Source organism: Hyla sarda, chromosome 2 (genome assembly GCF_029499605.1).
Source record: "Hyla sarda isolate aHylSar1 chromosome 2, aHylSar1.hap1, whole genome shotgun sequence".
Lineage (NCBI taxonomy): Eukaryota > Metazoa > Chordata > Amphibia > Anura > Hylidae > Hyla > Hyla sarda.
Genome location: NC_079190.1, coordinates 160,180,423 through 160,204,863, shown reverse-complemented (window position 1 = coordinate 160,204,863; position 24,441 = coordinate 160,180,423). Strand labels below are relative to the sequence as shown.

General features: G+C 41.8%; 2 protein-coding genes across 7 annotated transcripts in view; one reads left to right on the top strand and one right to left on the bottom strand.

The window, feature by feature from the left end:
* Window positions 1–24,441, bottom strand: part of UBAC2 (UBA domain containing 2) — a 205,626-nt gene that overhangs the window by 43,804 nt on the left and 137,381 nt on the right. For 4 of the 6 annotated variants that reach the window (XM_056555658.1, XM_056555657.1, XM_056555656.1 and 1 more), the window contains one exon: window positions 16,394–16,639. In XM_056555658.1, coding sequence (XP_056411633.1) covers window positions 16,394–16,639 — 246 coding nt within the window. Of the gene's footprint in view, window positions 1–4,182; window positions 4,302–5,241; window positions 5,347–16,393; window positions 16,640–24,441 lie in introns of those variants that run through there. The other 2 variants (XM_056555661.1, XM_056555659.1) reach the window with 2 other exon arrangements.
* GPR183 (G protein-coupled receptor 183) overlaps window positions 12–24,441 on the top strand; it is a 53,794-nt gene continuing 29,364 nt past the window's right edge. The window contains exon 1 of the mRNA XM_056555654.1: window positions 12–133. The gene's annotated coding sequence lies outside the window, so the exon portion shown is untranslated. The remainder of the gene's footprint in view (window positions 134–24,441) is intronic.

The window sequence follows — 24,441 nt, the reverse complement described above, 5'->3', positions numbered from 1 at the left end:
GCAACACCTCTATTCCGGGCCGGAAGCGCGGAGAAGAGGCACCCCCAGTGAAGATAGCAGCCCGGAACCACTATCCCACCGGACCACCTCCTCTCCGGACAGTCCTGCAGCACCGGACCAGCGCCGAGCGGAGGTGAGTACTGTACAGAACTAAAGGGGGTGAGAGGGGGCTGGATGATGTCGAAGGCCGCAGTGGTCTTCAACCTGCGGACGTCCGGAGGTTTCAAAACTACAAGTTCCAGCAAGCCCGGACAGCCGATGGCTGCCCGGGCTTGCTGGGAGTTGTAGTTTTGAAACCTCTGGAGGTCCGCAGGTTGAAGACCACTGAGGGCGGATGATGAGAAGAGGATGATGAAGGGGGGGGGGTGGGATGATGACAAGAGGATGATGAAGGGGGGGTGTGGGATGATGAAGGGGGGTGGGGATGATGACAAGGGGATGATGAAGGGGGGTGTGTGGGATGATGACAAGGGGATGATGAAGGGGGGTGGGGATGATGACAAGGGGATGATGAAGGGGGGTGGGGATGATGACAAGGGGATGATGAAGGGGGATGTGTGGGATGATGACAAGGGGATGATGACAGGTGATGATGATGAGGGTCTGGATGATGACAGGCGGTGATGATGATGATGAGGATGTGAATGACGGGTCTGGATGATGACGGGGGGGGATGATGTATTTCCCACCCTAGGCTTATACTCGAGTCAATAACTTTTCCTGGGATTTTGGGTTGAAATTAGGGGTCTCGGCTTATACTCGGGTCGGCTTATACTCGAGTATATACGGTATATATTTTTATTCAAATAATTATTTTGTATAAATACAAACATGAGAGGAGAAATGCAATTCTCAATCCTAGAATGGTATGGATTACAAGCTAAAATATGCATGCACATATGCAGAGGATAACAATATAACAACAAATAAAAACAAACTGTAATAAGTAACAGCAGTATGTGAGTTGTTGTTGCCCCCAACCGTACTGGGGAATTACAAAAGGTATCTGAGCAGGAGGCCTGTTATATTCTAGAAAGTATATCCAGCTAAGCTACTGTGACACAATGTGAACAAGATTAATCCTAATGAGAGTCCATGGGTGAACAGGCAGGGTTTTGCCAATGCGTCCAATGCCGGGCATGAGCATTCAACATAAACAACTTGGTAGCAATGAAATTTTCCATAGTGTAATTATACTGTACACTAGCCTTAATTTCCGCTAGGGACAGGAGATCTTGAGATTGCCCTCTGAATGCAAATGGAGTTTGTGAGGTAGGCTAAGACTGAGTCAAAGAGATTATTAATTTGATCCCAAAATCGTTTCAACACTGTGCAGTTCCACCACACGTGAACCAAGGTACCAGATTCAGAGTTACAGCACCAGCAAAAGGACGATGTTGTTGGGTAAATTTGTGCTAATCTCAAGAAGGTATAGTACTATCGGTACAGAGGTTTGTGGGAGGAATCAAGGTGGTTAGCACAGTGAGAAGGTTTGGGTGGTAGAGAATAAACAAACTGCCATTGTGCCTGTGTGAACTGCAATCCCAGATTTTCCTTCCAGCATTTCTTAAAGGGCAGAGTGGATGACCTCGTTGCCAGATGGAGAATACTATGCAACAGAAATGTTTCATGGTGTCTTAGTAGGGTTGACAAAATATTGTTCGTATGCTGATGTTGAGGAAGGCAAGTCCAATTTAAGATACGGCAGAAGGTGTCTAAGTTTTTGGAGGGCAGCTCAAATTTGGTGCATATATCTTGAAAGGGCAGTAATCTATCCTGCACACATACCTCACTAAGCGTGAAAATAACCCTGTCAATCCAAACGGTAAAATGTGTGTGTGGCAAAAGATGTTGAATCACTTCAAATGGAATAACAGCAAACTTGAGGGGATTGATTCATTTTACAGACAAAGTGTACCTCCAGACTGAGAGACCCCCCCTCAATAGTAGGGCTATGGGTAGGTGGTCTGTCATGTACGAGGTGGACCGTGCACATTAAGGTGGCTAGGCTGGGAACCTGCATTATATGCAATTCCATCTCTACCCAGTGCGGTTCAGAGTCAATGTGCCACCAAGTTTTAAGCTGAGTAAGTAGGGCAGATCTATTGTACTGTAAGAGGCGGGCAATCTAGACCTTCATGTTTCACAGGTAGGAACCTTGAATGTCCATTATGCTATATTTCACGCAACAGGAGAGACTGTATACGTCTCACTGGTGCAAGCGGAAACTTAATAGAAATATTTCTAAAGAAGAACAATATCATGGAGAGAAACATCTTTGCTACTGCTACACGACCCAGCCAAAAGTACACCTGATACCAAGATATGTAACATGATCCATGGCCCACACAAAGGGGTACTGTGAAGAGAAGGCAAGTACGTTTGGGCAATCCATATAAATAGGGAGCACTTTGTATTTGGAAGTGTTTCATTTAAAATTGCTGGCTTTGCTAAACGAGTTTATGACAGACATCACTGCTGGCAGAGATCGGGTCAGAGAAAGAAAGAAGATCATCATCAGCAAATAATCCAATGCCACGATCCGTAGGACCTATGGGCACTCCGGAAATGTCTGGCGAATTGTGGATGTGCTGGGCAAACGGCTCCATCACCAGAGCAAAAATGAGAGGGGATAGGGGATCCCCCCCTGGTAAATGCCATTGGTGATGAAGAGCTATTTGGAAATAGCTCTACTAGTAAAGACCATTGTCTGCGAGTAGAGAGCCATGATTAGGGTGATGAGGGACTGGGGAAAGCCAAATTTCACCAGAACTTCGCATGGGTATTCCAATGATCGTGGTTGAACACCTTCTTCAGGTCCAAAGGGTAAATCAGAGAAGGCATCTGACCGCGCACAGCAGCTAAAATTATGTTTAGGAAACGTTGAGTCTCGTCCAGGAATTGACGCCCATTCACAAATCCTTGATCTCTACAAATAAGATGGGGAAGAACATATGACAACCAAAAAGCAATTAGCTTACCATACAATTTGAGACGTGTGTTAAACAGGAAGATCAGCCTGAAATTGGCAGGCATAGTTGGTTTCGGCAGAGTTAGGACTACAGCTTCCAGCATTTCCTGTGGGACCACATAGAAAGAATGACTATATATAAAGGAAAAAATGTACTGAAAGTCACACCTGACCCGAAGGAAACTCAAGCCGCAGGGCCAGTATGACTGAGTGATCCAAGAAGATCAAACCAAACTAGGGAATCCTAGATAGTCTTTCTTTTGGCTGCGATGGGCTTACTGAGGCAGAAGAAGGCAGGTTGTCGGCCCGAGGAGTTCCGGTTTTCTCAGCAGAGCGAACGCTGTTGGCACCATTTTGAGGAGACTGGGTCGAATGAAAGAATTTGGTGAGCTTTAGAGGACTCTGAGGACTTCCAGGCTATGTAAGGCTCCACTATGTTCCAGAGATGTTTTGACAGGTGTGAGGAGAAATCGGATCTTTTACAGCCAGTTTGTGCCGCCTTAGGGAGCGGTAGTAGGGGGGGGGGGTTAAATTACCAGTGCCGCCACTGCCATGTACTGCTAGACATGCCCCCCCCCTCCCCCCACACCGAACATTTCTGTATTAAATGTGTTACATACATGTTCAGTATGAGTAATCATTACAATTAATGTCCATCCTAAATAAGGGTTCTTTTCTCTATCTACTATAATACAAGTTCTTGTCCACTCTCGTGCTTACACACAAGAAGTAAAATTCTCTTAAATCTTACAATATGCACACACATCATAGAAGCATGCATACTGTAGTTCTATAACTAACTAAATGCATAAAGGGAAGTGTGTTTTAAAAGTTGAGAGGTTGTTGCAAATAAGGAACAAAATTGTCATCATTTATTTATTTTTTAAATGTAAGTTCCCATACTTACTGCACAGATTTTTGACATTAAGAAGAGAAGAGCCGTCAAATAATTTTGTTGAAGATGTGCTTCAGGATTGCATGCATTGCTCTTCTCATGGACCAGAAGGTCAACATTACTGTAAAAGCTGTAGGATTTATAAGCTTAAGGGATCCTTAACACAACAGACTGACTACTGCGGCACCAAATCACAGAACTGCAACACGTCTGCAATGTGTGATTAAGCACTTACCAGACTAGCTTTTAAAAGGATTTTTGTTTTTTAATATGCTTACGAACATTCTTTCATTCCAAATACTACTTCCCTCTTTAAAAAGTGCTTCTCCTTCAGATCCCTGATAGTTCTTCTTATGACTGTTAGACTGTCTTAAATATTAAGTGTGGAAAGGAATGACATCTCAACTTAATAACAGTGCACCTTGAGCCATATCACTAAAAGAAAAGTACAGCTTTCAACAAACAACTACAGAACTAGAATGCAATATAAAGGGGTACTCCAGAGAAATTAAGAATTTTTTTCAAATCAACTTGTGCCCCAAAATTTTTTTTTTTTTTTACAGATTTGAAAAATATTGTCTATTTAAAAATAAGCCTTCCAGTACTTGTCAGCAGCTGTGTGGCATGGAGGAAGTTGTGTAATGGTTTCAGTCAGACAAGGATGTTTCTTCCTGCCATTTCTTTCCATGTCAGGAACTGTCCAGAACAGGAGTAGTTTGCTGTGGGAATTTGCTCATGCTGTAGAAAATTCTCCAGAGTACCCCTTTAATTCAGCAGAAAGTATGGAGAAAGTGAGAAGGTAGTGAGTAGTAGTAGTGAGTAGATTTTATGTGAAGAACTCTTTAAGGGAAGTAACGGTAGTGTGCAACAATGATTAGGATTTTGGTAGAACTCGCTCTGAAAGGTTTCAAATGTATTAATGCATCCCTATACAAATTAAATGTCCCTGAAGTTTCAACACATTCACATAAATGAATAGTGGTTTTGGCTCTAAGACAGTTGAGATTACAAAATCTGAATTTTGTTGTGTTGAAAACCTGAAAATTATGTCTGTGGTTTGATGTGAGCTGAGGAAATATCAGACTGTTTCCTGCTAAAATCACATAGCATCGCCTGTCCGTGTAGTAGCAGGATAAAGTGCAGCGATAGCTCAAACCACCTGCTTCTTTATGCAAATGACTATAATTAGTCAGTCAATAAGCTGCTAAAATCTTTCCAGGCAGAAGTAATAATGTGCCTCAATAACCCTGTGCTTCATCTGTCACTGCAAGGGACCCACCTCAATTTGGAAAATTTCATGTAAACCAGTTTAAGAGAAAATGGCAAGAGTACAGATAAAATACACAGTTATGTCATGTGGATTCTGTGACTCACCTGTGTACAGGCATCCTTATTCTTTATATAATGTGTCATGATTAAAGTGAACCATAATTATCAGTAATGGTCCAATTTTATTGTTATAAAAATGTCTACACACATGCTGGCGGTGTTCAGAAAAGCCAGAAATATGAAACATGTAAAAAAAAATTTTTATCAGTATAAACAGCATGGCCAAAAACATAGTAATTCGTGTGTGCTAGATATACTGTTTACTTTACTGTTTTATTTGGTGTGTAATGCAAAATGTATATGTTATATTCCCTTTTCCTAACAAATGTTACAAATAAATAGATTGGAGGTTTAAGAGTGAAATCCCTGCTCTTTCTTTTCTTAGGAGTCCAGTGGAGAGTGCTGATCAATAATACGATCACCCACTGGACTCCTAAGCATGAAAAGATTATAGACATCAGTGCTTGACAAAACCTGGGAGCCGGGTTGCCATGGTTGACCTAGAATTTCATTGTGGCACCTAGGATTTTGACAGCCTTCGTTGGGCAGAAGTGACCTGCATCTTGCCAAGAAAATCTGCGCAGATGCCCAAATGAGAGAATGGCAAGGGCAAAGAGGGCACCGACTCACAGTGGGCTATGCTACCCCGGCTGCATGGAGCTCAACCACTAGCAGTAAACTGCAGCCTGTGCCCCGCCCTGCCTGATCCAACCAGCTCCCCGCAACTAGTGCCTCTGCCTGACTACCCGATAAAGCAGGAGAAAAAGTAGCCGCCGTCACGGGAGAGGAAACACCACTCTGTGGAAAGTGGGATGTCAATGTCACTGCCCCCAGCCTGCCAGGGGCATCTGTCCGAGGCGAGTGTGCCCCGGTGTCTTCTCTTGTCTTAGTGTTGATCACATTTACCTCTTGCCATTGGGTAGGTCATGGTGGGTGCTTCAGGGGTAGATGTACCTTTTGTTCTGTGCAGCACCCATCCTTGTGGCTTCTAATTCTGGAAATGGACCTAATCATATTTTTGGGCTATAAGAGACTTGTGACAATGGGAATTGGGGAGAACAACATATTCTGGTTACAACAACCCTGGTGGTTTAAAACAGTGGAGGGGTCATGTGCAAATCCACAAACAATCCTAATGGTTTGCCAGCATTTATGGACAGACCTCTAACCTATTATTAACCCACTCCTGGCAATTGTTATGGGTAACCAGGACCCAATATAATAAACAGCCCTAGGTGAACGTATAGAGTATAATATAACCAACTAGAAAAAACACCAATAAGGTGAAGATAAAGCTTAACATTTACTAAGATAATAATTAAACAACCAAAGATGGGGTACACATAAATGACACAAAGTGAAAGGGATGGGGATGGAGGGTACAGGTGATGCCCAAACCTAGAATCCCTAAACACAAAAAATCTCCTAAATGCTAAGTGTGGAATGGGGAGGAAGGTAGAAAACAAAAAATGTAGTACAATACAATGATTAGTGGCAAACCTCTCTTGCCAAGCATTTCACCCTTCACATTCTGGGGGCTCATCAGGGATAAGAAGAAACCCCATTCATAGAGATGAATAAAGTGTACCATCAGATACCATAAAGATATTGATACCTTTTTTTTATAGATGAGGTAGATGTAAAGGAGATGTAAAGATAGGTTTCCACAAAAAATAGATAAATAAATAAAGAGTCAGTGTCAGTCAGAGTCAGCTGTACGTCAAATAGATACACAAATAGAAAGATGGAGTACTAGATAGGAGTATGATATTAGTACAATATTAGTACAACATTAGTGTAATGTTAGTAGAACATTAGTACAGCTTTAATACAGCATTATAGCATCAGTACCCAATTACATTCACAAATTTAGGACCATAGGTGTGTGACCAAGAGGACATCAGGCTGGCGATGTATTCAATCAGTAGGGCCACACTGTCAAAAAAATAAGGAAAAACACATATATGTATTTTAATTGGAATGAGGTAAGATCATAATATTCTTTCTAGCAAGTTAGGCTACACAAGCTTACCCCTATCCTAGTTGGGTAATGAAGAATGACTCAGGCATCATATAGTTGATGGAAGACACCAACTCCTAAAATATAGTTCGAACATGATAGTTTGAACATGATAGAATAAAAGTGCCAGGAAAACAGAATTTCAAATTTAATATAGTGAGTGCCAAGCTAGGGCTGGGCGGTATGACCAAATATGTGTATCACGGTATTTTTGTAACTTATGGCGGTTCAACAGTATATAACGGTATTTCTTTTAACCCCCCCAATCATGTGACTCGCCAGCGCTGTTCTGCTCCCCCTCCCCCAATTAATTTTTAGCCCAGCGGGTTGCTACTCACATATGTCAACCGCAAGCACTGCCCTCCTCCTCTTTGTTGCGTCCGCCGGCGCCGGAACTCTATACTGTATGCCAGTGGTCTCCAACCTGCGGACCTCCAGATGATGCAAAACTACAACTCCCAGAATGCCCGGACAGCCAATGGCTGTCCGGGCATGCTGGAAGTTGTAGTTTTGCAACAGCTGGAGGTCCGCAGGTTTAAACCACTGCTGTACGCTGTATCCCTATGCCTGGGCTGCATAAGATAAAGAAAATAAACTTCAACTTACCTACGTCGGCCTTACACTGGGGACGGGAACGTCGGACAGCCGTCAGCCTATCACCGGCCGCAGCGATGTTCCGTCCCGGTTAGTGATAGGCTAAGCCCACTGTCATGTAAGGAGCTCTGGCCAGCTTCTTACATGACAGTGCATTTAACCTATCACTGGCCAGGGTGGGACATCGCTGCGGCTGGTGATAGGCTGACGGCTGTCCGACGTTCCCGTCCCCAGCGTAAGGCCAACGTAGGTAAGTTGAAGTTTATTTTCTTTATCTTTTGCAGCCCGGGCATAGGGATATAGTGTACAGCAGTGGTCTCAAACCTGCAGACCTCCAGCTGTTGCAAAACTACAACTTCCAGCTTGCCCGGACAGCCATTGGCTGTCCGGGCACGCTGGGAGTTGCAGTTTTGCAACATCTGGAGGTCCGCAGGTTGGAGACCACTGGTATACAGTATAGCGTTCCAGTGCCGGCAGTCCCCAACAAAGAGGAGGAGGGCAGTGCTTGCGGGTGACATATGTGAGTTGTACCCCGCTGGGCTAATAATTAATTGTGGGGGAGCAGAACAGCGCTGGCGGGTCACATGATTTGGTGGGGGGGGGGGGGAGCAGAACAGCGCTCGCGGGTCACATGATTTGGGGGGGGGGGGGGCAGAACAGCGCTGGCGGGTAGCATATGATTAGTTCCCCGATGTGGGGACAGCACTGCGCTGGGCTGATAATTCATTCCTAAGGGGGAGGGGGCCAACCGGTATTGCGGTATGGGAAAAATTCATATCGTGCAGGCCAAAAATTTCAGTATTCGGCATGAACCGGTATGCCAACCATGTGTGATAATAGAAGGAGCTTACCTAGTAAAAATGCACAAGGTAGATAGACGGCGGATGACAAAAGAGGGGTCTGTGTAGATAGCTATGCACTGATACTGGCCCATATTTGAGAGGGACCCAGTAACCTAGGAGGAGGAGGGGTGTAAATAAATAAATCCATTCAAGATTGGTACAGGCCTTAAATGATAAAGCCCCAAAGTGTAAATCAGAATAGAAGCCAAAATAAGGTTGCTTACCTAGTCAAAAAGCCTGGTATATTAAGATAAGAACCAGGTATCTCCTATATTAGGACCCTGTTAGGGAATCAATGTTCCATCAAGGCACACTGCAGAGCAAGAAAGACAATAAGTATCAACCACAGAAAGGCCTAAGAGGGTAAAGAATATGAATAGGATACGTGCCATAATAAGTAAAATGAACTGACCTGATAGATGCCTTAAGCCGATGTGAGCCACGAGGACACCGTGCATCAGCCTGTGGCGTCCCGCGGCTTATATGCGCACAGGCGCTTGTAAAGCCCGTCAGTTCCGGTTTGTAGAACGCATGATGCGCTCCACGGCTTGAGTAGTTCCTGTTCAGGCTTGATAACATATCCGCAAGTGCGCGAATGCACAGCAAGAGCACTTCCGGTACTGTGGAACGCAATATGTGTTCCACAGACCGTGAGATTCCTGTCTTGGTAGTGCAGATATCGGCGCTAGTGCAGCGAAGGCATCTCAGTTCAGGTGGAACGCATGTTGCATTCCACAGATCGTAAGCTGCCTGTCTCTGTTCGCTATGTCCATGCGAACTTAAACAAAATGTCATGTAATGAAGCACATGATATACGGGAAGAATCTATGTATCTAAATATGTATGGCAACATATGGAATGTAGATGTTCAGACATACAGAAAGAATTATACACATGTTGGCACAAGATAAAGTGAATAATGTCTTGTAAATTCTGGCCCAATGGACACCTATAAAAGCACAAATTGATAATTATGACATAAGATATGGGCACTGGATGTACAGGGTGCGCCATTTATATGGATACACCTTAATAAAATGGGAATGGTTGGTGATATTAACTTCCTGTTTGTGGCCCATTAGTATATGTGAGGGGGGAAACTTTTCAAGATGGGTGGTGACCTTGGTGGCCATTTTGAAGTCGGCCATTTTGAATCCAACTTTTGTTTTTTCAATAGGAAGAGGGTCATGTGACACATCAAACTTATTGGAAATTTCACAAGAAAAACAATGGTGTGCTTGGTTTTAACGCAACTTTATTCTTTCATGAGTTATTTACAAGTTTCTGACCACTTATAAAATGTGTTCGATGTGCTGCCCATTGTGTTGGATTGTCAATGCAACCCTTTTGTCCCACTCTTCCCACACTGATAGCAACACTGCAGGATAAATGCTAGCCAGGCTTCCAGTATCCGTAGTTTCAGGTGCTGCGGAATGGGCAAAACAAAAATTGGAACAGGACCCTCAGTTTATGCAGAAGATTTTGTTCAGTGATGAGGCAAACTTTTATGTGAATGATGAAGTTAACAAAAAAAAAACACCGCTATAGGTCTGACAATAACCCACATTGGATAGATCCCTCCAAGACTGTTGGAACACAAAAATTGATGGTATGGTGTGGTATATGGGGTACAAAGATAGTGGGGTCATTCTTCATCAATGGAAACCTCAAGGCCACTGGATATGTGAAATTGCTACATGATTATGTGTTTTCCTCTTTATGCACTGAAGCTGACACGTTCCCTGAGTTTTTCCAGCAAGATGGCGCACCACATTATGGGTGTCAGGTCCGAGCATTCCTAGATGAACAGCTTCCTGGAAAGTGGATTGGTCGTCGTGGACCAGTTGAACGGCCCCCAAGGTCTCCCGATCTAACCCCCTTAGACATTTATCTTTGGGGTCATCTGAAGGCAATTGTCTATGCTGTGAAGATATGAGATGTGCAGCACCTGAAACTATGGATACTGGAAGCCATAAGTTAAAACCAAGCACATCATTGTTTTTCTTGTGAAATTCCCAATAAGTTTGATGTGTCACATGACCCTCTTCCTATTGAAAAAACAAAAGCTGGATTCAAAATGGCCACTATGGTCACCACCCATCTTGAAAAGTTTCCCCCCTCACATATATCAATGTGCCACAAACAGGAAGTTAATATCACCAACCATTCCCATTTTATTAAGGTGTATCCATATAAATGGCCCACCCTGTAGTGTTCATAATAGCTAGAGGGAATGATAATAAATGTATGTCAAAGAATCACTGATAATTGGAGGGGTAGAGGAACAGCAAACAAAAGGAAGGAGGATAACAGAAAATTACGGAAAAAAGTGCATAATTAATTTGAGTAATATTTCAAATAAAGGCAGCAAATGACAAAACAGTCATTAAGTCCATGAGGTGCGACTGTCTGGAGGCACCTCGCCTCCATTTGTAATAGTTGTTTATCTAAATCACCTCCTCTAGTATTCGGTTTAAGAATTTCAATCATTTGGAATGTTAGTTTTAAAAGGGAGTCTGCATGGAACTGATGCATGTGATTTGCAAGGGTTTTGTCCCTTTTGTTCTTTATGTCCCCCACATGCTCAAGAATACGTCTCCAGAATTCGCGATGGGTCTTCCCTACTTATGCCTTAGGGAATGCACATGTCGCCAAGTAGATAACATTGGAGGTTTTACAGTTTGCATAATGAGAATTCTTGACAATTCTTTTGACAATTCAGTATTGACAAAATGGCGTCTAAAGGTTTTTAATACATTTATGTAATTACAGGCCTTGCAGGTACCACATTTGTATGTACCTACAACGCTCTGATCCAACCAAGTCCCCGATTTTTTAGGGGGGGGGGGTGAAATGACTGTGTACCAAAATGTCACCTACAGTGGGGATCAAAAGTTTGGGCACCCCGGGTAAAAATTTGTATTAATGTGCATAAAGAAGCCAAGGAAAGATGGAAAAATCTCCAAAAGGCACCAAAATACAGATTAGACATTCTTATAATATGTCAACAAAAGTTAGATTTTATTTCCATCATTTACACTTTCAAAATAACAGAAAACCAAAAAATGGCATCAGCAAACGTTTGGGCACCCTGCAGAGTTAATATCTTGTACTGCCCCCTTTGGCAAGTATCACAGGTTGTAAACGCTTTTTGTAGCCAGCCAAGAGTCTTTGAATTCTTGTTTGAGGTATCTTTGCCCATTCTTCCTTACAAAAGTCTTCCAGCTCTTTGAGATTTCTGGGCTGTCTGTCACGCAGTGCTCTTTTAAGGTCTATTCATAGATTTTCAATTATGTTGAGATCAGGAGATTGTGAAGGCCATGGCAAAACTTCCGTTTAAGCCTCTTGATGTAATCACCCGTGGATTTCGAGGTGTGTTTAGGATCATTATCCATTTGTAGAAGCCATCTTCTCTTTAACTTCAACTTTTTCACAGGTGGCATCAAGTTAGCATCCAAAATTTGCTGACATTTTATTGAATCCATTTTTCCTTCTACTCGTGAGATGTTCCCTGTGCCACTGGCTGCAATACAACCCAAAAGCATGGTTGATCCACCCCCATGCTTAACAGTTGGACAGAGGTTCTTTTCATTAAAGGACAACTGCAGTGATGAATATTTATATATGCCCGTGCCTATAAAATAAACAAAATAAACTCATACATACCTTCCTACGAGCCCCCGTTGGCCCGGCACAGGCCTCACTGTCTGGCAGTGCTGACGTCATTCCACTTCCTGGGGACAGGGACGCCGCAGAGCCGTCTGCGTATCACCGGTCGTAGCGATGTCCCGCCCCGCCCTGTGATAGGCTGAGCCCACTGTCATGTAAGGAGCTCTGGCCGGCTTCTTACATGACAGTGCTCTCAGCCTATCACCGACCGAGGCGGGACATGGCTACGACCGGTGATACGCTGACAGCTCTGCAGTGTCCCCGTTCCCCAGGAAGTGGAATAACATCAGCACTGCCGGACTGTGAGGCCTGTGCCAGACCAACGGGGGCTCGTAGGAAGGTATGTATGAGTTTATTTTGTTTATTTTTGAGGCACGGGCATATATAAATGTTTACCACTGCAGTTGTCCTTTAAATTCTGTTCCGCTTCTTCTCCAAACGTACCTTTGCTCATTCCGGCCAAAAAGTTTAATTTTAACCTCATTGGTCCACAGAACTTGTTTCCAAAATGCATCAGGCTTGTCTATATGTTCATTTGCAAAGTTCAAACGCTGATTTTTGTGGTGAGGATGTAGAAGAGGTTTTCTTCTGATGACTCTTCCATGAAGACCATATTTGTACAAGTATCTCTTTATAGTGGAATAGTGTACCACAACTACAGTGTCTGCCAGATCTTTCTGGAGGGATTGTGCAGTCAAACATGGGTTTTGAATAGTTTTTCTCACAATCCCGCGAGCTGATCTGTCTGATATTTTTCTTGGTCTTCCAGATCTTGCCTTAACTTCCACTTTTCCTGATGACTGCCATTTCTTAATTACATTCCGAACAGAGGATATTGACATCTGAAAACGTTTTGCTATCTTCTTATAGCCTTCTCCAGCTTTGTGAGCGTCAACTATTTTCAGTTTCTGATTTCTAGACAACTGCTTAGAAGAACCCATGGTGCTGATTGTTGGGGCAAAGTCAGATTAGTCTGGGAATTTAAAACCTTTGAGATTGACATCACCTGGTCTTCTCAGATGATGATTGAGAACAATCCATGACACTGGCAGGTCTCAGCTTTGCAAAGGGGGCAGTGCATGCTATAAATCCAGCAGGGTGCCCAAACTTTTGCAGACGCCATTTTTTTGTTTTCCGTTATTTTGAATGTGTAAATGATGAAAATAAAATCTTACTTTTGTTGACATATTATAACAATGTCTAATCTGTAATTTGATGCCTTTTGGAGATTTATCCATCTTTCCTTGGCTTCTTTATGCACTTTAATACAAATTTTTACATGGGGTGCCCAAACTTTTGATCCCCACTGTAAGTTTTTGGCCCTTCTATAGGTGATGACGACCCCATCTTCGACTAGCTTTCCCACTAGGGGATCAGATGTCAATATAGGCCAATACTTAGAAATAACTTGGCTTATTCATTGTGCTGCTGCATTGTAGGTGGCAATAATCCGTGGAAAATTTTCAATTGCTCTGGGATGTTCCTTGGGTTGTAATAGTTGGACTCTGTCTTGGAGTTTGGAACTTTTAAAGGCTTCCCTTAAGACTATCGGGATAGCCTCTTTCCCTAAATCGGGTACGCATGTCCTTGGCCTCCATCAAAAATGATTGCTCGGTTGAGCAGTTTCTCCGGGCCCTGTAGTACTGCCCTTTGGGGATCCCTTTAATGAGGGGTTTGGGATGGTGGCTCTCCCTGCGTAAGAGATTATTGCCCACAGTGGGTTTGCGAAACACCTTTGTGTTTAGCCCTCCTTGCATATTCACAATCTTATTGATCTCAAATATAAATTTTAAACCCAAGGTGTTGTTGTTAAGGTCTCCTTTTGTTCGCTGTTCCTCTACCCCTCTTTGACATAAATTTATTATCATTCCCTCTAGCTATTATGGACACTACATCCAGTGCCCATATCTTATATCATAATTATCAATTTGAGCTTTTATAGGTGTCCATTGGGCCAGAATTTACAAGACTTTATTCACTTATTTATTCATCTTGTGCCAACATTTGTATAATTCTTTCTGTATGTCTGAACATCTACATTTCATAAAGTGCCATACATATTTAGATACATAGCTTCTTCCCGTATCTCATGTGCTTTATTACATGACATTTTGTTTACGTTTGCATGGACCACCACAAACATTGCAAACAGACAGGCAGCTTACGATCTGTGGAACGCAACATGCGCTCCACCTGAACTTAGATGCCTTCGCTGCACTAGCGCCGATATCTGCACTACCAAGACAGGAAGCTCACGGTCTGTGGAACACATATTGCGTTCCACAGTACCCGAAGTGCTCTTGCTGCGCATTTGCGCACTCGCCGATATGTTATCAAGCCCGAACAGGAACTACTGAAGCCGTGGAACGCATCATGCGTTCTACAAACCGGAACTGATGGGCTTTACGAGTGCCTGTGCGCATATAAGCCGCGGAACGCCATACGGGACTCACATCGGCTTAAGGCATCTATCAGGTCAGTTCATTTTACTTATTATGGCACTTATCCTATTCATATTCTTTACCCTCTTAGGCCTTTCTGTGGTTGATACTTATTGTCTTTCTTGCTCTGCAGTGTGCCTTGATGGAACATTGATTCCCTAACAGGGTCCTAATATAGGAGATACCTGGTTCTTATCTTAATATACCAGGCTTTTTGACTAGGTAAGCAACCTTCTTTTGGCTTCTATTCTGAGTTACACTTTGGGGCTGTATGATTTAAGGCCTGTACCAATTTTGAATGGATTTATTTATTTACACCCATCCTCCTCCTAGGTTACTGGGTCCCTCTCAAATAGGGGCCTGTATCAGTGCATAGCTATCTACACAGACCCCTGTTTTGTCATCCGCCATCTATCTACCTTGTGCACTTTCACTAGGTAAGCTTCTTCTATTATTACACATGGTTGGCACTCACTATATTAAATTTGAAATTCTGTTTTCCTAGCACCTTTATTTACACGTTCTATCATGTTCAAACTATGTTTTAGGAGTTGGTGTCTTCCATCAACTATATGATGCCTGAGTCATTCTTCATTACCCAACTAGGATAGGGGTAAGCTTGTGTAGCCTAACTTGCTAGAAAGAATATTATGATCTTACCTCATTCCAATTAAAATACATATATGTGTTTTTCCTTATTTTTTTTGACAGTGTGGCCCTACTGATTGAATACATCGCCAGCCTGATGTCCTCTTGGTCACACACCTATGGTCCTAAATTTGTGAATGTAATTGGGTACTGATGCTATAATGCTGTATTAAAGCTGTACTAATGTTCTACTAACATTACACTAATGTTGTACTAATATTGTACTAATATCATACTCCTATCTAGTACTCCATCTTTCTATTGGTGTATCTATTTGACGTACAGCTGACTCTGACTGACACCGACTCTTTCTTTATTTATCTATTTTTTGTGGAAACCTATCTTAACTCCTTTACATCTACCTCATCTAAAAAAAAAAGGTATCAATATCTTTATGGTATCTGATGGTACACTTTATTCATCTCTATGAATGTGGTTTCCTCTTTTCCCTGATGAGCCCCCAGAATGTGAAGGGTGAAACGCGTTGGTAAGAGAGGTTTGCCACTAATCATTGTATTGTACTACATTCCACACTTAGCATTTATTTAGAGATCTTTTGTGTTTAGGGATTCTAGGTTTGGGCATCACCTGTACCCTCCATCCCCATCCCTTTCACTTTGTCATTTATGTGTACCCCATCTTCGGTTGTTTAATTATTATCTTAGTAAAAGATTGGTATTCTTGGTGTTTTTTCTAGTTGCTTATATTACAGACCTCTAACCTACTTCAGGTAATTTCCCAAATGTATACATGTTTTTACTTAGACTCAAAAGGATATCTAGTACTGGACTATGGTGTTTATTTTTACTACCTGGGATAAGTGGATTACTTATTAAATACAACCACATCTCAAAAATGGAAAAATGATGCTGGTCATAAGAAAATCCTGGCTCCCAGATTAAAAACAAATTTGTCAAGTCTTAATAAATGCATTTACAATGTGGCATGTTCCCTTTAAGCAAGCATTCAACTTTGCAAACATACCTGATCCTGGCGTCTCCTTCCAAACTGAGAAAGTTGTGAAAGCATTATCTGCTGATCTAACAATTCTATTCTTTGTTGCCTTTGGATGTCCACAGTTGCGCCCATTCCAACATGAGCCTCACTGATAGGCTCAACAGAAGAGAATAATGGCTCCAAAGTCCGGGAAAATACTTTAGCTGCCCAATTTGGAACACACAGAACATGTCGAACATTTAAAACATCCTTGCTGTAAAACAATCCAGATATCTGTATTAAAAATAAAAAGTAAAAGAATTTAAAAAACTATGTATTACAATATCATGTCTTTAGAAAAAAAAAAAATATTCTAAAATAGGGTCCTCAATCTTTTAAGAGGACATTTATCATTGTTGTCTTTGGTAAGTAAGTTTTGAAGTAATTTATTTTGCTTTGGTTTTGCTTATATGCAACACATTTATCATACTATCAAGGGGGGCTTGATAAGTCTGGCGCACATAAGCAAAAAACAATAAATCACTTCAGAACACCGTTTTGTATTATTCCTCCTCTCTTCCATGACTCTTCTGCACAAAAATTTTCATGTTGCACTTTTTGTGTGACTTTTTAACAGTGCCAGGTCTGACCTGGCTTTGACTTGCGACATTTTGGAGGGTTTTTATATGCCTACGTGAAACATTCGCACTTTATAAATTTGCAAAAGTGAAAATTGAAAGGTGCTTAAGTAAGGCTGTTTGCTACTTTATGCATGCCCACAAAAGTCGCAACAAAGGGGCTTAGGCACATGTGAAACATTTTGTGCACTAATAAATAAAAAATGTAATAAAAAATGTAATAAAAAATTCGAAATGCAATGATAAATCTCCCAATTTTACTTTGTGAGTCACATATTGGAACAAATTTTAATACATCATTTTTCAGTTTGAAATTTTACACATTGGTAGTACACTACCAAACTGGCATTGATCTGAAGATAGGATGGATCTGTATTACCGTTAATGTGGATGACATATTGCTTCGAGTGCATATGGCCATAACTCTGTTATGGTGAGTCATACAATAGGGGATCTCTAGCCACAAAAGCTAATTTTATATAACTATAAAATGTGGTTATATTTATGCACAATAAGAAAGGATTAAAAGGTAATTCTGGCAAAATAGTTCTTTCCTTAGTAAAACAAAATAACTCTCTAGAATATTTTTACTAACTAGAATGACTTGAGGACAGTTAATATGGTACAATTAGATTTCAGAATTTGTTTACTTATATCCACAAAGCACATTCCTATAGTTTTACAAGCCTCCAGTTTGAACAAAGACCAAGTATCCATAGACATCTTCATATGGTCATACACAAAAAAATAATCCTGGGGCAAAAAGGCACTACCACGAGATAAGGTTGTGTCTAGGGCTGAAACAATTAAGGAAAATCGATAAAATTCTATAACGGGATTCGCTGTCTACAAATCCAGTTATTGAATAATCGTCCGAATCGTTGTCCGGGGCGCCGGCAGTCATGAGGCTGCTGCGGGCGGGAGCGGCAGTCAGGTGCTATACCACAGCGCTGCAGCCAATTCCTAGTCCCACCCACCACTGACCCACCAATCACGAGCTGCCGCTGTGCTCTCCTCTTCCGCTGCCTCCCTGCGGACTGGATTCACTCGTCATGCCTCCATTTTTTGTGGAGCTGCAGCCTACCTTGGATGACCTCCCCCGTACTGCTGCTGCCACCAGTAAGTCAGGACCCTACTGTATATTGTGCCCTGCTCAGGGCTCATGCAGCCACTGTTACTGCCACATTCATATAGTCATAGGGGTCACAAGATCCCATTAAAGGGGTATTCCAGGCAAAAACTTTTTTTTATATATCAACTGGCTCCGGAAAGTTAAACAGATTTGTAAATTACTTCTATTAAAAAATCTTAATCCTTCCAATAGTTATTAGCTTCTGAAGTTGAGTTGCTGTTTTCTGTCTAACTGCTTGATGATGACTCACGTCTCGGGAGCTGTGCAGTTCCTATGGGGAAATTTTCCCATCATGCACAGCTCCCGGGACGTGACATCATCATTGAGTAGTTAGACAGAAAACTTCAGAAGCTAATAACTATTGGAAGGATTAAGATTTTTTAATAGGAGTAATTTACAAATCTGTTTAACTTTCCGGAGCCAGTTGATATATAAAAAAAAAGTTTTTGCCCCGAATACCCCTTTAAATCAACTTCCCATTAAACATAGCTTCATGTGTGATACTATTTGCAGATATGAGGTATCTCAGCCTGATATTATATATATTACTTATTGCTGAGCTGGTGTATTACTACAATGCACATACACCTATGTGTATAGCAGTGTGTAACTATGTAGTACATACACACTGCTATACACATAGGGGTATGTGCAGAGCATTGCATTCTAGTGTCTGTACTACAGAATCTAGGGTACAATGCTCTGCACATACCCCTATCTAGTGAACAATGCTCTGCACATACACCTATACACATAGGTGTATGTGCATTGTAGTAATACACCAGCTCAGCAATAAATAATATATATATAATATCAGGCTGAGATACCTCATATCTGCAAATAGTATCACACATGAAGCTATGTTTAATGGGAAGTTGATTTAAAGTAATCTTGTGCCAAATAGTGCGTATACTATGGCTAGAAGTAGTAGATAGCAAGTATATGCAAATGTAAATGGCTGCAGAACAAAAAAAGATGGATTTTATTTTTTTCCTTCTTTTGGTGGTAGAATACAGAAAAACAAAGGATTGGATAGAACTAGACACTGCAGGCAAAGTGGTTTTCTGCCGCACCTCCATGATCTCATTTCTTAGAGCAAGCAGCTCTGTCTGGACTTTTGCCTGCACATTTATCATTTTTGTGATAAAGGTGTCAAAAACGTTCTAATTTTCTAAATCTTAGGTCCAGCGCAGCGGAAATAATGACAGGATCATGGACTTGTTCTGGAAGGATGTCACTCCACCTGCTGTGAAGCTGTTTGGTTGCAGTGGATTGGAAGCACCTCATGGCCAAATATTCAAAAGAAACACACTCACTGGACCCCACAATAGAAGGTGCCTCTCAAGGACATTCAATTTTTCAGGCTTTAGGTTCTGATGGGTCAGAGAAGGTTGCAGTTACTGGCCACGTGTCGGTCAAAGTGCTGCTGACATCTTGCAGTGGTTAAAGTTCCAATGTACCCTTCTCCATCTGCTACTCCTTCAATATGTCTTTCATTTTTCTTAAGTGTTCAACTAGTCCCGGCCACAGACAACCAGTCCCGGCCACAGACAACCAGTCCCCGCCCCGTACAACTAGTCCCGGCCACAGACAACTAGTCCCGGCCACAGACAACTAGTCCCGGCCACAGACAACTAGTCCCGGCCACAGACAACTAGTCCCGGCCACAGACAACTAGTCCCGGCCACAGACAACTAGTCCCGGCCACAGACAACTAGTCCCGGCCACAGACAACTAGTCCCGGCCACAGACAACTAGTCCCGGCCACAGACAACTAGTCCCGGCCACAGACAACTAGTCCCGGCCACAGACAACTAGTCCCGGCCACAGACAACTAGTCCCGGCCACAGACAACTAGTCCCGGCCACAGACAACTAGTCCCGGCCACTGACAGTTATTTCTTTCAATTCCTGGATTCTTCAATGCACCATTATTACCAGCTGCAAAGTGTGGCCAGTGCAGTGGATACTGGACCATCCATGCTTCTCCTCCAGGATGTTTGCTAGTAGTAAATTGCTACGCTGCTCCATATGTCTGCAGTGAAGACAAATCTGCAGCTCTTATTAGCCCTAAAGGTATCCTTCACATTCTGAAAAGCCTCCTCGTACTTCCTGCAGTCCTGTTGCCACTGCATTGACTATATGGACAATGGACTAATGTGGCACTGGCTTCTGCATGGCTAACCAACAGGCACAAGGATTTGTCATGGGATATACAATGCTATTCCTGTCTAACTTACTCAGATTCATGTATATATGAGTAGGTTTGACAGACAGAGCATTTTACCTACACAATGCTTATGCATCACCCTACTGCTTTAGGCCGAGTAAGCTCTGCTTTGCACACTTTGTAGATGTCTACCTTGTTTGAAGTTTGTTTGTTCTGTTACTCAATAACTTTTTTTAATGAGGTTTTTAATTTGTTTTATTTGCCTAGTGTACATAGTTATTAAAGTTAAAACCGAATAAAACCCTTTTTGTGTCATTTTGATTAATCAAATTAATAAGTGACCAACTAATCAATTGTAAAAATAAATAATTAGCTGCAGCCCTACTTGTGTTCACATTATGAAGGAGCAGGGCTTTGCAGTGGGCATGCACGTATATTCCACTTCAATGGGGTGCTCTGTTTCTTAACCAGTCTTAAGAAACGTCACGTCCACGGGCACCTGAAGTCGGCGTTCTAAATATAAATGTTCAGAACACAGGGGTGCCGGGCAAAGATCATGGGGGTTCTAGAGGCCGGACCCCCATCAATCATACATTTTATCCCCTACCCTTTAACCTTCACTACTTGTAAGAGCTCTCCACTTTGGCTCCTAAATTAAGAAACCGTACAGGGCATTTGCAAAGGGGGTTATCTAAACTAAATAAGTAATATTTTAAATGCACATTGAAACAGTTGAAACATAGGTTACTATTGGAGTGAAGCATAATTTGCATGTTTTTCTGTTACACCCAAAAGTTTCTACTGATATAATCAAAAAGATGAGCATGATATACTGTGTAAAGGTTTTCATGTTTACACATATTTCATATTGCACCTTGTGATGTTCTCACTACACAGTATTAATATAACAGCAGTTATATCAGAATAAATACACATTTCTAAGGATATTGCATATGTGAGAACAGGAAGAAACATTTCTACAGAAAACTGCTTATGTTTTTTTCCCATGTAAATAAAAAGTTTATTGGTATTTATATACCTAGCCAGATACAGAGTGGTGTGTTGAGTCCAAGAAGTGTCAGACCATAATGCAATAGTTGCTATTTTCAAACTATTAATGGTCACATAGGTTTGAGGGTAAAACCGTTTAAACCCTATGAAATTTGCAATGAAAGCATACAGCATGTATATGATAGTACTTCGTGTTTTTTCTTGATAGGTGTATATTTTGCTCTTTTGACTGTCCACTAAACCCGCAATGACTTACTGTACCAAAGTTTAAGGGAATTGATTTACTGGTGTAGTGGAATAAAGCCTCTATACAAACCAGCAGAATAAAAAGAAAAAAAGAACTTTCAAAATCCCTTCACTTACTCCCTTTACCTGTCATCAGTTTTGGTTTGGGCAGAAACAGGGAGTTCAAGTCCCCATGGTAGTCCCAGCCAGCTTCTCTCAGTTAAAGAGATGGCTATGGGAGGAAGCCGGCTGGGAACATCCTGATAATTTGAAGCTCCATTCCAAGTTTTAAACCACAATTTTACAATGAATTATAGCCAGTTGTAATGCAGGCACCTGTCCCTGTTTCATGCTGTCTGTGGTTCAGGAAGCATGAAACCGGTGACTAGTTCCCTTTAATGCTCCTCTCTACTTTTATTATATCCGATCTCATATTGCAGTGTGTACTGGGGGAAATAGTAATTGTTTCATGATTGCCCCCTTCTCATTAATCTCAGAACAAACCTGTCTCTAGCAGGGAATTGTATATTTGCATATGCTGGTATACAATGTTTAATCTATTATTATCAGAAATACAAAAAGTATTGAAAAGACTGGTAAATGTGGAGGAAAAATTAGCTTGAATGAATAAACCCTTGAGGGTATGAACACATGGGCAAAAACCATGCTCATGTGCAGGGCTGTGCTGCAGATTTCTTGGAGTCATGGTCAGTACGTGGGCCTTGATTTCCATAGGAGCTTCAGAGCAGAACCATATGGAAAGAAGTGACACATCACTTCTTTTTTGCACAGTTCACCAGCTGCAATTGAAGTGAATGGAATATTTTTAGTTTTTGCTCTGTCTTTAACAAAAGACCACACATGGCAACCCCAGACTCCATAATGAAACTGGTAGCCAGCCATGAATAAAAGATCAGGTCAAAATTCAGGCCGTCTTCATATTAGTCTTCAGGATCATCTGAATGTGCTTGAAAGGTGGTGGGAAAGTTATTCTTTTCGATCTTCAGGGGAATCATTTATTAGAAATAAACATATTTTTTTAAGGGGACACATTCATTAGCAACATGGGTGTTCCATGTAAACCAGTTCCTGTCTTGCACTTCTTTTCTCAAGGCAATGATAGCACATTGAGGATTATCTAACATTCCCTGGTAGTTGGGCAGGAGTTAGGTGGGATTACTCAATTAGGGTACCACATCAACAGAATTTATACTGCTATAATAAGCCTGTGTAAAAGGACCAGCGTCCATCAGCGATAAATTAGAAAATGCTTCTTAATAGGCTGATTGCATCTCTTGTATGGCCAATAAAATCATCTTAATTGGTCGCACATCGCCCTATGAAAACAGGGAATGTGCAGCCAACCATGATGAATTTAGGGGCCAAGTGACTGATCTGGGGATCATTTGTGAGGTCGAGCTGCACAACTGATCGAGCCTTGCGAAGGATCAGCAAATGAGCACCAATCACTGTGATCGGCACAACTCAAAGAGCATTTACCGTAGTATAAGCCTTGTAAAGTGTCCTAGTATAAAGTTGTGTAATCCTTTAGGGTCAGAAAAACATAGCAAGAATTCTGGAAATAGCTGCAGCAACAGAGACAATTGCAAAAGGGAAAAAAGAGAAAGACTGGCCACAGGACAGGCACAGACTAATGGACGGAATGAGGAGGAGGCAGTTAGGCCCAGATTTATTAAACTGTGTGAAAGAAAAAAAGTGGAGTGATTTTCCCACAACAACCAATCACAGCTCAGCTAAGGAGCTCTGGTAAAGTGAAAGCTGAGCTGTGATTTGGTTGCTGTGGAAAAAACACTCCAATTTTTCTTCCACACACTTTGATAAACATGGGCCTTAGACCCCAGAAGAAGCTGACAGTCTGTCAGAAAAATGTGCAGTGTGATGCTGTCCTGGAAGTTAAAGGGGTTCTCCCTTGTTTATACTGTTTTTTGTTATTATGCTTGTGTGTTATGTGTGTATAAGTATGTGTTTTTTTATGTGTATTGTGATTATGTATATGTGTATTTTCTTACCTTTTGTGAAGATCCGGAAGCTGGCCCCCTTTTCTTCCAGTGGCTTGCAGTGCACCTCGGCCTCCGCCATGTTGTGTTCGGTAAGTGAGATGTCGGGGGTGTGTTCTTGCTTCTGTCCTTCCTATCTTCTGACGTCCGAGGCAAATCTTTTCTTCCTGTTTCTTCCGTGGCTCAGTGACGAATCTGCGGCCTCTTCCGGTGCATGTGCAGGTAGTTTTTTTTTAACCAATAAAGTTTTTTTTTTGTCTAATTGACAAACTGTCTGCGCATGCGTGAGTACGCAAGTGCTACGCTAACAGCGTAGCGTATGTTAGGTCTACGCTAATAGCGTAGCTTCGCGCAAGCGCAGACAGTTTGTCAATTAGACAAAAAAAACTTTATTGGTAAAAAAAACAAGCAAACTACCTGCGCATGCGCCGGAAGAGGCTGCAGATTCGTCGCTGAGCCACGGAAGAAACAGGAAGAAAATATTCGCCTCGGACGTCAGAAACACACCCCCCGACATCCCACTTACCGAACACAACATGGTCAAGGTTACACAGCAAGCCGCTGGAAGAAAAAGGGGCCAGCTTCCGGATCTTCACAAAAGGTAAGAAAATACATATATACATAATCACAACACACATAAAAAAAACACATACTTATACACACATAACACACAAACATAATAACAGAAAACAGTATAAACAAGGGAGAACCCCTTCAAAGTCATTATTAGGGTTAGTTAGATTAACAATCATAACCTCCACTCTGATGTCTCCACAGGAGATATGCCCGCTACTACAATCTTGACTTTGGAGAGTTTGGCAACTGAAAGTTCTTCGAAATGACAATCTAGTATTAGTGTATGGGAAATGTTAGTGGCAATAGTAAGTAGCCAGACATAATGGG